At 32.9% G+C, this 16,458-nt stretch overlaps 1 protein-coding gene across 1 annotated transcript; it reads right to left on the bottom strand.

The window, feature by feature from the left end:
* Positions 1 to 542: 542 nt before the first annotated feature.
* LOC139492523 (furin-like protease kpc-1) lies at positions 543 to 15,995 on the bottom strand. The gene is made up of 12 exons (XM_071280693.1): positions 15,907 to 15,995; positions 15,598 to 15,723; positions 13,741 to 13,808; positions 11,971 to 12,059; positions 10,612 to 10,793; positions 9,425 to 9,628; positions 7,901 to 8,001; positions 6,338 to 6,456; positions 4,047 to 4,164; positions 2,651 to 2,964; positions 1,900 to 1,977; positions 543 to 664 (listed from the first exon to the last, which is right to left on the bottom strand). The coding sequence occupies exons 1-11, from the start codon at positions 15,961 to 15,963 to the stop codon at positions 1,916 to 1,918; spliced, it is 1,440 nt and encodes a 479-aa protein (XP_071136794.1). The 5' UTR covers positions 15,964 to 15,995; the 3' UTR covers positions 543 to 664; positions 1,900 to 1,915.
* Positions 15,996 to 16,458: the final 463 nt, after the last annotated feature.

A 16,458-nucleotide genomic window follows, 5' to 3' on the forward strand; every position in this document is an offset into this window, starting at 1 on the left:
AACCCTATGTTTATTCTCAGTAAAATTATATATATATATATATAAACGTTTTCACCACAAATATAGATGTGAAGTAGAACTAATTTGCTGTCACAGAACCTACGATCAGGAACAGAGACAGAAAATATGAATGTAATGTTTTGTACAGATTCATAACATGTTGCAGCCTCATCCACACCCTCACTTTTCTCGTATTCGTTATCGTTATCTAGTTTTGATGTAGTAGGAAAAAAAGAGATTTTTTATGAGTATCAGTGAAACAACTAACCACAATACCACTAATGACAAATATATAACCAATCAAAGTTTGACCTTTTTCACGTCATATTAAGACACTTAAGCATAATTATATACATCGTGCATAGACACGTCTTATTTCAAATCTTCTTCGACAAGAGGTCAACATATTTTCAGAAGTTAATGGCAGAAAAAGAGATTTTTTTCCCATATATGTCTTAAAAAAGTGGTGCATCAAACGCAGGGAAATATACCTGACTGATATTACTCCGCAAGGTTGTTAATTGCATACATGTCATACATAATAAATAACAAAATTTTATTAATCTGGAAATCCTATAACAAATATGTTTTTTTTTATGAATATTTAAGTAATGTCTAATCATTTGACGATTGAACCACTGTGAAATTCAGTTGACAAATACACCTGAAATGAAACAAAGAAGAAATTTAGGTATACATAATCCAATTATATGAAATTTATTACAGGATGATTTGCTTAAGAGTCAAGACTGATTTGAGACGATGCAAAACAATAGCAAAATACCAGCTGCGCTTAATTGCTTATCATTTAAAAAACAAATCTTTTGATTTTTAGGAGATGGAAAAGATACCAAATGGACATGCAAACTCATAAATCGAAAATAAAACGACATGGCTTTAAAGAAAAAGAATGACAGACAAAAGTACACAAAACACATAGAAAAGTCAAGACTGAGCAACACGAACCCCTCTAAAACTTGGGGTAATTTATGGTGCTCCGGGATTGTAAGCAGATCCTGCACCATATGTGACACCCGTTGTCGTGCTCGTCAAACTATAAACCCGTTGAAAAGTATAGTTCGTTTGGTCACATTTGGGAAAAAGGGGATTATTCCTCTTATGAACAACAATTATAGTTTATCCTAGAAGCCTTTACTCTCAAATATAACGAGATTTGCGTTAACAAATCATGAAGAGAAAGTAAAAAGTTACCACAAGAAGGAAACAAAATCACAAACGAAAGGACCTTCAGACAAAACTACGACCAAAATCAAAAAGGACAAACAACCCTCCGCAATACAATACGCTTTATGTCTTGTGTAGTGTGATTATGATCCGAAATAACGAGAGACGTATTCAGGTTCTAGATATGTTAGTAGCATCATAACTTTATTTCTATTATTTCTCGGCAGATATATTGAACAAGACACTTGAGAATAAAAAAAACTTAAATAAAAATGGAACTGAAGAAATTACAGGCAGTAACTCCAAACAAACAGATGCGATTAGGTTTGTAGACAGTATTAAAAGAGGCGGCATATATCAAGGTACAAAAAAAACCTCATAATTAGAAGTGAAACCGACAGCGTCGTGTCAAAAAATCATGATGCGTGTGTTTTTACGAGTGTATAATTCTCGGTTCGTATCCAAATGATTAAAGTTACAAAACGTTTTTTATGGATCTGTCCCTTAATTCCTCAAGCCTTCACCATTGTGATTGAATTTATTTATAAATAACAAAATATCTCTGAAGCATACTATGTCTTTTACTAACACTACACATGTAAGGTACATGTTAAGTAGACTAATACTTGCGACGATAGTTTTACCTTGATAAACATGTGTTTATACTTTGATTGGAATTTATGATTTTCCATATAGAAAGTAAAATAGTTTTACCTTGACTGAGAGGTTTTTATCCTTTTATCGGATTTGATGATGTTCCATAGAGAGTAAGATACCACTCCTTTAGTTCCGCTGAAAAAAGACGAATATGTTAAATACAAGTTTGTAAGTTGGTAATTAGATGAATCATGACTTTTACATATCGCTGTACAGAGTGAATGTGTGTTGTTCCTGCATCTAAGGAATGAATAGCATTTAAGTGTATCTTAAACAAATAAAAAGACTTTTGTTGGAAGTTGTAAAACTAAGTTTACCACACCATTTTCTTCACAAATGGCGATACACAATCAGCATTTAACCAGATATTTACGAACGTTCCATTAGTTGAAATTGTCGAGCATTTGGTTTTGTTCACACAGGGTTGTCAATAATATGGAAATTTATGCGGCTGTCATAAAAGTGAGAGGTTAAATTAGCTATAAAAATAGGTTTAAGGCACCGTTTTAACACAAACAAATGCCTATATCAAGTCAGTAATATGACAGTTGTTGTCCATTCGTTTGATGTGTTTAAGCTTTTCATTTTGTCATTTGATAACGGACTTTCCGATATGGATTTTCCAAGGAGTCGGTATATTCATTATTTTACTTCTTGAAAGTTCTTGATAATAACAATTAAAAAGCTCAAATGAACGATTCTATTTAGAAATTAATCATGTTTGTGAATCTAAACGTTTGTATGATATTTTAATTTCTAACAACAGATGTCGCCTATGATATTGTTTTAATAATCGAATGATACATACCACTGACAATCATGCTGTCTACTTTAAGTAAAACTTTCCACTTTCCTATAGGATTTTCTCCCCATAAATGAACAACTTTGTAAGTCCAAGTAAAGGTGCCTGGGTTTGAGTGTGTAATGAACGCGTCGTTGTATCGTTTAGGAAGCAAAACTACTTTGGTCCCACTGGGAGAAATTAGGTATACTTCAACTGCTCCTCTACAGCGAGAGTAATCAAAACTCACTGTAGCCATTACATGTTCTAAATGACGGATTGGACAATCGTCACGGGAGACGTCAATTTTATTTTTGGCTTTTGATCTTTCCTCTAGTGTCCTACAAGTAGAGTGAACATTTATCATATACTGTGATTTTCATATCAATTCAAACAAATCATTACAAGTATAATTTCGCTGTACCAATATCACAAATTGGCAATTGATAAATTTGGAATATCTGTTTCAGATTACAACATGTACAACGAATATGTTCCATTTGTCGTAACAACAATTCTGTCCCCTTTTAACCGAATGTGACCTATTGAGGTAAACTTATGATCGTTTTTTTTTTTACAAACAACAGCAGTACAACGTATGCCACATGTACGAAGCATTTAGAGCACTCGAGACCACCTCCAGTTTTGGTGGGGTTCGTGTTGCTAATTGTTTAGTTATCTATGCAAATACTGTTTATTTTAGGTATAGTTCATTTTTTTTTCTATTCAACAATAAAATTGCACATCGAATTGCTCTACAAGCCCACACATTGTATGCAATCATAACTTTCTAAATATAAGTAAAAAAAACTACGGGAATCGAGCTTACATCTTTATATTCAATTTACCAACAATAAGAAATTTGGGAGTGGGGCATATTATATAATGTGATAGTATTCACACGATGTTAAGTTTAAAGGTTGCACTTTGTAAAATACAGCTGTTTCTTAAAACACACCTCTTATTGGGAGATCTTGAATATTCATAGAAAATTAATTTTGTTTACATGCTGGTTTCCAGTTATGCTCTCTGTGTTCCATCTCACAAAGAAATAACTTGGGAATGTTACCAATAAATATACATGTGCATATTGTTTACATTTAAATCTGTGGTAACCTTTCATTCAAGGTAGGGATAGTTAAGAAAATTAGTGTTAGTTGAAACTCTGAGAAGTTCAGGGCATATAAACGTTGAAAAATGCCGCACAGCCCTATATTTTGACCTTTGAAAAAAATTGTGGTGCAATGAACTTTCACTTCTAGGATAAGATTTTTCAAAACTTCATAGTAAAAGTGGTACAGTTTTAGCCGTAAAAGGAGTACCTATGAGAAATTGCATTGTCAATATTTACAGAAATGCAACCTATAGTCCTGAAACTTTTACTTACACGACGCTAGTTTAAACTCCTGTAACTTTTACTTACATGTTTGGGCTGCTGACTTGTGATTGCCAAGTTAGTTGTTCTGGAACAGTTTTCCACTTTATTGCCTTCTTAACCATAGCCTCAGCATTCATTAAACCGAAGCCCATTTTGTGATGAACTAAGTAAAAAAAGTTTAATCATGATAAATACAATTTTAAATTCATCTATTATTGATGTAGTCATTGCAACACAAAAACAGGGAAAGTCCACAAAAACTGACTAAATCAAACACTATCAATCAATGGAACAAATGAAAACAACGCCGATATTCATGACTTGGTGCAAGCATTGACACATTGACATGTCAGGTTTGGAGGATGGTTTGATACTAGAAAAAACAACATAAATACGTCGTTCACTACATTCTATATGTGTCTATCCTAAGTCAGGAATCCGTAATTGAGCGGATGCCGTTTATTGTGGTATATTATACTAGTATTTGCTTTTCTCATTATAGTTTATAGAATTATTTTAAACTATTAAACACTCTTTAACTCTCAAACTTACTAACAAGTTCTTTAGACTTTAGAGAAAATAAACTCATCATAGATACCAGGACTCAATTTAATATATACGCCAGACGCGCGTTTCGTCTACAAAAGACTCATCAGTGACGCTCTAATCCAAAAAAGTTAAAAAGGCCAAATAAAGTACGACCGAATTGAGTCAATAAAAAAAACTTTATTAGTATACTGTATAAGTAAATAAACTCATCATAGATACCAGGATTGGCATTTTTTATTAACGCCAGACGCGCGTTTCGTCTTCAAAAGACTCCTCAGTGACGATCGAATCAAAAATTGTTATAAAATAAAATAAAGAACGAAGTTGTATAGCATAAAATATTCAACTACATATAACGCACATACTATGTCATAAAAGTGATAGTACTGCGACATTCAGATTTTTATTCCACGAAACAGTGAGCTAACCAGTAATCAACAAGAATAACTTAACGATAAAATAATGAATCTATCATCACAAATGACTAATTATTTCATTACATATTACCTATTTCGCCACTACATTTTAGTAAACATAACATGATATAAAAATGTTATGCATGCATTAAATGATACAATAAGAAAGAAAAAGACTTTTAGCGTCACTGATGAGTCTTATGTAGACGAAACGCGCGTCTGACGTTTCAAATTTTATCCTGCAATTGTGTGTTTTACTGTATAGATACAGTCCTACAGATATCTCTATGATGTACCTGTATACTATACAGATATCTCTATGATGTACCTGTATACTATACGGATATCTCTATGATGTACCTGTATACTATACGGATATCTCTATGATGTACCTGTATACTATACGGATATCTGTATGATGTACCTGTATACTATACGGATATCTCTATGATGTACCTGTATACTATACGGATATCTTTATGATGTACCTGTATACTATACGGATATCTCTATGATGTACCTGTATACTATACGGATATCTGTATGATGTACCTGTATACTATACGGATATCTGTATGATGTACCTGTATACTATACGGATATCTCTATGATGTACCTGTATACTATACGGATATCTCTATGATGTACCTGTATACTATACGGATATCTCTATGATGTACCTGTATACTATACGGATATCTCTATGATGTACCTGTATACTATACAGATATCTCTATGATGTACCTGTATACTATAAGGATATCTCTATGATGTTCCTGTATACTATACGGATATCTCTATGATGTACCTGTATACTATACAGATATCTCTATGATGTACCTATATACTATACAGATATCGCTTTAAAGCTCGCATTACACCTGTCTCTTAGCCTCTTCGCAATACAGCTGATATCTATAGACACTAAACAGTTATTTTTTTTCTATGTTGTGATGTTATTCTATTGTTTCAGAAAAAGTGAAAACGTTTGGATCCATTAAAACGTTTAATCCCGCTGCAAATGTTTGCACCTATCCTAATTCAGGAATCTGATGTACAGTAGTTGTCGTTTGTTTATGTAATTTATACGTGTTTCTCGTTTCTCGTTTCTCTATTTTTTTACATAGATTAAACCGTTGGTTTTCCCGTTTGAATTGTTTTACACTAGCAATTTTATGGCCCCTTATAGCTTGTTGTTCAATGTGATCCAAGGCTCCGTGTTGAAGGCCGTACAGTGACCTATAATGGTTTACTTTTTTAAATTGTTATTTGGATGGAGAGTTGTCTCATTGGCACTCACACCACATCTTCCTATATCTATTGGCTATAAAAACCTGGTACCTTTGATAACTATTTATAAGAGCTACAAACCCCTCAAGCCTGCTCCATTACGTTGCCATGTGTTCTCAATATCAAAGGTATCCTTGAATCCGTATGGTTTAGAAGTTCTAACTATTAAATGCTGAACATCTCTCCAGGTCAGTGCATTGCTAGAAAGTGGAAGATTTAATGAATCGGGATTTAACATGACTCATTTATAGGGTCTTTGCATCAGAATTAAACACATTTATTTTAAAAGCAGTTATTGGCATGGGTTATGTTCTTCTCATATATTTTATGATGGTATAATACTTAACCCCCAACGGGAGGGATTGAGGCTGATATTCATAGTCATGATGTGATTATGATTGAAGTCATAATTTTCAATCAGTTCAGTTGAGCTTGCTTGTCAGTAACTGCTAGTAGTCTGTTGTTATTTATGCGTTATTGTCATTTTGTTTATTTTCTCTTGTAACCTCTTCTGAGATCGGATTCGGACTTCTCTTAAACTAATTTTTTACTGTGCGTTTTGTCGTGCGTTTTTTCTACATTGACAGGAGGTATAAAAACATTTTTTGAACTCCACCGCATTTTTGCGCCTGTCCAAAGTCAGAAGCCTGTGGCTTCTGTTAGTTTTGTATGATTTCTAATTTTAATTTCTTGTGTATAATTCGGAGTTTAGTTTGACGTCCAATTTTACTGAACTAGAATTACATATTTTTGTAGGGGCACGCTGAAGAACGCCTCCGAAAGCGGGAGTTTCTCGCTGCATTAAACCCATTGATTTGACCGGTGGTAGTGCAGTCAAAATTATCACAACAAAAAAGGGAAACGGTAGTGCACCACTGTCTAATAGTCATAATTCGATTAACAAAAACAAATCCGGTAATAAACTAAAATCGAAGAAAACACATCAGCTATAATAAAAAAAACCAGGACAGCAGAAACCTAAAGTTCAACAAAAGGAAACGCTAACATACATAGAACGGACTGAAGATAACAACTGCCATATTCCGGATCCTTATCATATTTTGATTTTTTTCTCTTAAAAGTATGAAATTTCCAAGTTTGGAAAAGTTGAGGAAAAATTCCTAAACGATATCATTCCACGAACCCGATGCAAAACTTAAACGTGTGCAATCTTTCAGTGACATTTAATGGATATATAATATGGTTTTAACATCCTGGAGGATCATTATACAAAATAAATATCTTTATAATCGTTGATAACTATAATGTTCAAGTATTGATAAATCATGAAAAAATGTTCTTATGAAATACTTTCATAGCAAGCGCACTATTTAAATCTTGCTGTGTCGAAATTTGTGAAGGAAAAATATATGACAGTCAAGTTAATCTCACAATTTAGGTACCCCCTTTCCAAGGAGTACCCTCATTCTTACAGTAGGAATTGGTTTTGTTCAACCCGTCCAAAAAAAAAACAAAAAAAACCCTGCAATCTCAGCGGAGAGACGATTGACAAGGAGCTAGGATTATACCTCCTTCTTTTCTGGAAGAAGAAACAATTAAAATAAAAGCAAACGTCGAAACTCCAACAACAAAATCGAGCGATCCCTGCCATCGTCACATTCTTAAAATTGTCTTTTAACTTACTTTGCCTCTAAAGCCAGTGCGATGATTCCTACTGCAATTGGAGCAGAAAAAGAAGTGCCATATAAACCACCTCTACATCCCGAGTTTGTAGTAGTTGAAGTCTGTAAAAGTTAAAATACATTTCGTTAAAAATAAGGTTTAACTTTTGAATGGTACGGCGTGTATGATTATCTGATCGGTAAATTCATCAATTTTAAGATATTCCTATTAATTTTAACATATTCCTTCTCTTGAAATATCTGACTGAGTTTAAATTCTGATGGACTAAACGCAGGAGAAGATGGCCTGTCACTGCATCAGTCTCATTCTGGTTTTCATAATTACATCATGTTACGCTTTGATTCCTGTTCCGGGATGAAAAATGCAGGGACAGAATTTTCGGCTCTCCCTTGAAACTATTTGCGAGTATGGTCTTTGTGAAACGATGATAGTCCATCGGAAGAGGACAAAAAATGGCTGATCCGTGTTATGAGTGAGCCATATCTCTTGCACGTAAAAGACACCCTTGCAGATTTCGAAAAAGAGCAAGCTAATGCCGCTACAATCCAGCACCCGCACCCGCAAAGTGGAAAGGAATTAATATAAGTTGCAATAACTTGTTTCCCAATCCACTATAGATAAATGTATTTAAACTAAACATCATATTTTATTTTGAGTATCAGAGATGCTTTATGAGTTTTGCACAGAGGTTAAAATTTTGCAGTTAACGGTTTTTCCCGTTTAAAAAAATCTGTTCTGTAGTGTGTACTACCTTTCTAAACTATATTAGATAAGTAGATTCATACATTTGATATAAACCTCGATTTATGGTAGGGTTCATGTTGCTCAGTCTTCAGTTTTCTTGGTTGTGTTTTGTATACTGTAGTTTGTCTTATGATCGTTTCCCGGTTTTTTTTTGTAATGACATTTTTACCTTGTTTAAGACTAACGCTACAGGGAGATAACTCTGTAAAATCAGCAGAACGTTTTAATGACGTTGTGTTGTTAAGAGATTATTAAGCATCTCAATGATCAAAATAAGTGTTTGTCAAACTGCTATATAACCAGTGTAATTTTTCTGATTAAACGGTTGGTTTAAATTTTTTGAATTTTTTATATTTTTGTTAAAGGGTCAAATTAAATACTGTGTCAAAATTTTATGAAAATTAAACGAGCCAAATTCATTTTAGTGAAAGTGTTGGGTACCACCTTAAGTTAACTTTTGACAAATAAAGAGCTATTCAGAAACTAACATTTGTACTCCCTCATGCAAAGTTACTTATGATGAATTTGGTATTTTTTTATATTTTCATTTCGTTCAAATAGCTCATTACCTGTCTGTTTCTTCTTTTGATATCGCCATTTTTTTTTTAAGATTGAGCGTGTGATTAGACAAAAATAATCGTATTTATGACAGTGAGAAATACAACATCGACTATCGTACGCGTAGCATGTTTCAAAGTTTATATTATTTCTATTGAAAAATATCAAATTAAATAATGTTTTACACAGAAAACTAGTACTGCCTTTGTATTTTATATTTACCATTAATCTGTCAAAAACGCTTCCTCCATAAGCACTGGCCATTATCGAGGATCCTATTTCTCCATACCTAGCAACGGAGTCGTATCCAACGCTTTGTATACCGATAGTATAAATCGTGTTATGATGGGACTTGGTATTGGGTGTTGCAATGGAGCCACCATTTCCTGCTGAAAAAACATATATGTTACCTTTGCCTTGTCTGCCCTGGAATAAGAAAAATACTTATATATTAAATATTGCTTGCTGCCTTGGAATAAAAAAAGAAAATAATGTGTTTATCATAGAAAGATAAAGGTGTATGATGTTATCACACGGATCACCAGGTACGATATTGTTGACGATCTTCAACACTCAATTCAATTACTAGTAACTAACTTTTATTTTTTGCCTTTGCAATTGAATTTCTTAGTTGGTTCTTCAATTGTCCTTTCTGTATCACTAGTTCAGTAGGAATTGAGTTTACTCCGGTATGTGTTGTGTTTTGTTTGTACTAATTATGTCTTATCTGTATCGATGTAAAATCAAGACCATCGATCATGAAAGCAAAACAATTTTTTATTTTCCGTTTTAAAATTTTACACTTCCAACTTAACCATTCTAGCATACGATAATAACAAAAATAACAAATTTTAGTATGCTTTGGTCCTTTTAAGCAGTCCCTTCTTTATTCTGATGTTAGGTGTTATTTTAAACGCGTGTAATCAGTATTATGCATTTAATTTACCTTAGTTTAATTCAAACATCTATTTATAATGAATTTGGAAACAAGTTATTACAATTTATAACAATTCCTTTCCACTTTGCGGGTGCGAGAGCTGCATTGTAGCGGCATTAGCCTGCTCTTTTTCATAATCAACAAGGGTTTCTTTTACGTGCAAAAGTAATTGCTTTATCTTAACACGGGCCAGCCATATACCGTCCCCTTCCGTCTGACTATCATAGTTTCTCAAGACCATTCTCGAAAATAATATAACGGGAGAGCCGAAAAAAACTCCCTGAAATTAATACAGTAAATGTCAATTGTATCAGACAGGCGGATTTAGAGGGGTTTTTTAGGAGGCCCGCCCCCTTTTGTTGGAGAAACTTTCATAAATGAGGGTCCCCTCTTAGCCAGTCAGTGGACCTCCATTTATGAAAGTTTCTGGATCCGCCCCTGTATCAAACATAAAAGATATGAATTAACTTACATTTTTTGCATTGTTTTCATAGGCTGTTCGGCGCAATGAACCTAATGTTGAGTAACTATATTGTCCAGTTGGGCCGTAGCTATTACAGTAAATATCAATTGTATCGGACATATGAGATATTGCCTGGGCTTGTTGCGACTCTGTTAAACGATTACCTCTATTCAAGCCTAGTAAACCAATAGCTGAAAAATATTTAAAGAATGTAAATTTGAAACTAAATAAAATCAATAAAAAAGACATCTCCATAGCCCTTATTTCTTAGTTATAAGGAGTAAAATCACAAAAATACTGAACTAAGAGGAAAATCAATTCGGAAAGTCCATAATCACATGGCAAAATCAAATAACAAAACGCATCAAAAACGAAAGGACAAGAACTGTCATATTCCTGACGTGGTACAGGCATTGATTTGTGTGTCTGACGTCAGACAATTTTATGTTGTCGTTCAATGTGCATACAAACAATTTTAAATTTTACATAGGCAATGTTAACTTATAGGGTTAAAAAATCAAAAGTATGTAAGAATAAATTTCAGAAATAGACCGAGATTTAAAACAGTCCAAAAGTTATATATAGAATTTATAAGAATCCACAAATAGTTAATTCCAATACGCGATTGAATGATTTTGACGTGTTATGGTTCAACGTATTTTGTAATTCATAATAGAAATATATCATAATGACATAAAATAGAACAATATCATACTGACATATACTACCAGAGAACTCTTTTTGTCAGAAAACACTGTCGAACATTCAAACATATTATCCACACTGATATGTGTCCAAACTTGTTATAATATAATATAAATCGTGATAAGTGAAAATCTATTTAAGAACAAATTGTGAGTCAGTACAGTTCTGGAGGAACAAGGTTGGTGATTTGTTTTTTTTTTCGAAATTGACAACAAATACAACTTAAGCGTGCATAAAAAAATAAACAATGTTTTCCCTTTATATATTTTATATTTTTTATATTTTGGACAAAAGCTTTAGTAAATAAAAAAGAAACTGATGAAAGAGCCTGCATATAAGAGTTAAGCTACTTGCAAAATCTCAAACTACTATTGTGATGTCAAGAACGATTACCCTTGTATTAGCTGTGTATTTAATGCATGGCCGGTCAACATGTGACGCTCTACCACAAAATGATTTTTTTATCATTTACATTACAAACGAACTACTAAAATTTAATAGATTTAAAATTTACACCGCAATGATGGATAGATATACGATCAACGCTCAATGACAAACTCTACATGACTTTCATTGAGAATATATTTTAATGTTACTAAGTAACTATTACGAAAAGTATAATTTAGATAGATGATAGTCAAAATAAATCTGAAGTATGCTTACCTATCAGTGTGGCATTATATGCAACACCAACAGCACAAAAGTCATTCCCCTTCGTTGCACCTATTACACCCGCAACCGATGTTCCGTGACTGAAAAAATACACAACATCATTTAGTCATGCGTCACCAATCTAGAGTTAGAATTGAATGAAGCATCGAAGTTGTATTATTTAATAACATGAACAACTTGTATTAAATGAGGTGCAGGATCGCAGTTCCGAAGCTTCAGACATCCTGTTCAATCTTTAGTTTTCTATGTATTTCTTTTTATTATGGGGTTGTCAGTCTTCTGATTGGCTGACGTTATTTTGTTATGAGCACATAGACATAATTTAGTCATGTGACCGTGACGTCATCAACGTTTTTCATGATTTTTCTACGGTTTAGAATAGAATTTAGAATCAAATTATAAAAAATTACTGTAATATTTTTTCTGTCTATTCGAAATAACATAGAAAATGTGGTGCACACTGTTAAATAATCCGCTACGCGCGTTATTTAGTGTGCACCAGGTTTTTTGTGTTGTTTCTTCATAGACAGAAAAAAAATTACAGTCATTCCTTAAATGTACTTATAAATATGTTATTATTATTTTGAGGACTCTCAGGAAGATTAGTTTTAACTAATGGGATCACCCTCTTGAAATAAAGGTTATTTATTTATTTTATTTATTCAGTTGAACTGTAATTGTCGAACTTTAAACTTTTACCTTATCTAATCTAATTAGAAATTACCATTAAAGGGTATTTGTTTATTTACTTTTTATTACAACAAGAATTTGTACTTCATAAGCAACTCCACATAACATGTTTGTACGCATGAAACTCCTAGCTTATTCTTCACGACTCTATTGGTTCAAATTTGGCTTTAAAAAGATTAATAAAGTCACATTATTTATATGTCTGTCCCAATTCAGGAGCCTGCAGTTCAGAGGTTGTCGTTGGTTCCTGGCTGTAATATTTGTTTCTCGTGAATTGTTTTGTTATAAATTTAGCTGTCAGTTTTCTCAATTTATTTGCTTCATTTTTTTTTCATGTCAGGGCCTATTATAGCCACTATACGGTACGGGTTTTCTCATTGTTGAAGGACGTATGGTTGCCAATATCTGCCTTCACCCGCTTCATTTGAACTTTGACGAATAGTTGTCCCATTGGCATTCATACATCGTCTCCTTATTTTTATTTTTTTTCTTGATGCTAATCTGTAGATCGCTCTTACATATCACATAACTGTAAGGGGGAGAAACAGATTGCTACCCCGGGAAAACTTGTCAACTGGAGTCTTAGCCAAGATTGACAATGTTTTTTGAAGGTTAATAATCTGGACTATCACACTCTCAGCTCTGTATGATTTAATTTATAATACTGAATATTTTGTTTTACTATCCATTAGCTGTCGTTTTAATCATAGAGTTGTCTAGCCCTTTGGTATTACCCCTGGCTTGTCTGTCCTTGTCGTGTTACCTATGGACTAGTCAGTCTTGGGTTACTTTTGTTTCTTTTTTCTTAAATTCATATTATTATCGTCCCCCTTTTTTTACTTTTCCCTTAAAGAGGGTCCGGATAAGGGTCATCATTATTATCTTATTTTATTCTCATGTCTTTCTGTAAATTAATTATTTGTTGCCCTTTATATCCTTTAAGCAGTAACTCCCTTTGATCCTAACCCTAAAAGGTACTCTAAAGTTTGTTTAAAACAAGGCTTGTTTTTGTTTTTGTTTAGCTGATTTCTTTCCTGGACATGACTTATGTATATGTATTTATCATCTTACTACATAGTTGGATCCGAAGGGTTAGGGTCGTCGTCATCGTTGTAATAATCATATGAACCTGATTCATTCTACAAAAAAAAAATCAAAATGTTAAAAAAAAAATAGAAACAAATATGACAAGACAAGACAAGAAAAGACAAGACAAGATATGAAAATATAAGATAAGATAAGATAAGACAAGATATGATACGCTAAGATACGATAAGATAAGATAAGACAAGATAAGACGAGGTAAGATGACATAAGATAGGATATGATACAGTAAGTTACGATAAGATAAGACAAGACAAGATAAGAGGAGGTAAGATGACATAAGATAATATAAGATCAGATAAGATACCATAAGTACAGTAACTATAAGAAAGGACAAGACAAGACAAGACAAGATATGAAAATATAAGATAAGATAAGATAAGATACGATAAGATACAATAAGATAAGATGAGACAAGATAAGACGAGGTAAGATGACATAAGCTATGATACGACAATATACGATAAGATAAGATAAGACAAGATAAGACGAGGTAAGATGACATATGATAGGATACGATACAGTAAGTTAAGATAAGATAAGACAAGACAAGACAAGACAAGACAAAACAATACAAGATTAGACAAAACAAGATTAGATAAGATAAGATAAGATAATAATAGATACAATAAGTAACGATAAGATAAGATCAAATAAATAAAGATAAATTAAGATAGGATAAGATAAGATAAGATAAGATAAGATTAGATCCAATCAGAGGACACATGATGGTCATAATCAGTACAGTTGTTACAATAGCAATACTTCAAAAAAATAATTAAATACAAATTAATGGTTGTAACGTGATAAGGGCTCTACTATTTTGTTTAACAAACTATCCTAACTTCTACCTATGTTGCTTCTTTTGATATTTTCTTATTTCTAAGTTGAGAAGAAGTGAAATACAAAATTGTTGCCTATCCCCAAAACTACAAACGTTTTGATTGTTCTATTAACACCATTTTCGTAAATTTTCAATTAAAACAAAAAAAAACCCATGTATTTTATAAAGTTTGACGTAATTTACATGCACAAAAAATTGAAATTAAAAGAACAAAAAGATAAGTACCCTAAGAGAGATATAAATGTTGCTTGGTAACGAACTAACTCACCACATATGTCAGATCGATATGTATCTTAAGACATATCTAACTGTTTCTTGGGAACAAACTAATTCACCATATTTGACAGATCGTTATGTATATTCAGACAAAGGAGTAGGTCCGGTAAGGGCCGATTTTGGCCCCAAATTTCAGTTTCATCTAACGAGATATTTAGGACACTTTTTAAACACTTAAGTGTCTATTTCAATTGATTCGATTAGTTTATGTTAAAAATTTTAACTGATTCAGTCATTAAAAACGCTCCGATTGAAGCTTAAATATGAAAAATCTATCAAATATGCCAAAAAACGTCACTTTTCAGATGGTTTTCGTCAAAAATGAAAGTGGTCGCATCCGTGTTCATCCTCAACCTTTATCTATGTTATGTATTATCATCAAATACAACTTACATTTCAATATTATAAATGAACACGAATGCGGCCACTTTCATTTAAGACGGAAACCGTCTAAAATTTAACTAAAATGCTAGAATTGTGAAGATTTCAGTAATTTAGCTTGACTTTATGATGCTAGTACACGATATATGTGCATTGTATTGTCAAAAACAGCACATATTTATGTAGCAGAAGCATTCTACTTTCCAAAAAATAGCTAAAAGATTACATTTTCACAATTTTGCAAAACTGCTTAATTTTGGGGCCAAAAAGGGGTCTTACTGAACCTACTCCTTTTACTGTTGCTTTGTAACGAATTAACTTACCATATTAGTAAGATCGGTATGGTCCGTTTGCATCAACGTATCTATAACCCCAACGGTAATACCTTTTCCTGTATAACCTAAGGCCCAAGCCTCTTCAATGTTGTGGGGGTATTTCATTACACCGTTCTATAAAATAACAAAATTATCTGTCTAGTACAGCCATCCATGAACATCGTAAAGATATATTATTATTATTTTTTTATCATTAAATAATTCTATACACAAAGCAGTTTATTAATATACATGTCTTTCAAGTACTAAAAGACTTCATAAGAATTATGACAACCTATTTTAACATTAACTACGTACTAAATGCCACAAATCAGTCAACTCAGGGTCTGTATTTGCGGTGTCAGCATAAGGCATATTCAATTCCTTCTTGTCTATCTCCAGAAACTCGATCTAAAATGCAACACAAAAATAAGTTTAAAAGAATCATCTTTATCACACGAACTGACTACATATATGTTGTGGTAAATCGACATGTTAAATATCTGCCAGTTGTAATAAGCTGACCTGTTGTGTTAAATCGGCCTGTTGGAATATACCGACCTGTTGGGATATACCGACCCGTTGGTATATATCGAACTGTTGCGATAAATCAACCTGTTGGAATATATCGACCTCTTGGAATAAACTGACCTGTTGGGATGCATCGGTTTGTTGAAATATACTGAACTGTTGGAATATACTGACCTGTTGGAATATATCAGCCTGTTTGACTATACTGAACTGTTGGAATATACTGACATGTTGGAATATATCGGCCTGTTGGACTATACTAAACTGTTGGAATATACTGACCTGTTGTTATATATCGGCCCACGTTTTGTCAGGTAATGAGACTGCGATTACTTATGC

The sequence above is a fragment of the Mytilus edulis genome, chromosome 10 (assembly GCF_963676685.1).
Source record: "Mytilus edulis chromosome 10, xbMytEdul2.2, whole genome shotgun sequence".
Classification (NCBI taxonomy): domain Eukaryota; kingdom Metazoa; phylum Mollusca; class Bivalvia; order Mytilida; family Mytilidae; genus Mytilus; species Mytilus edulis.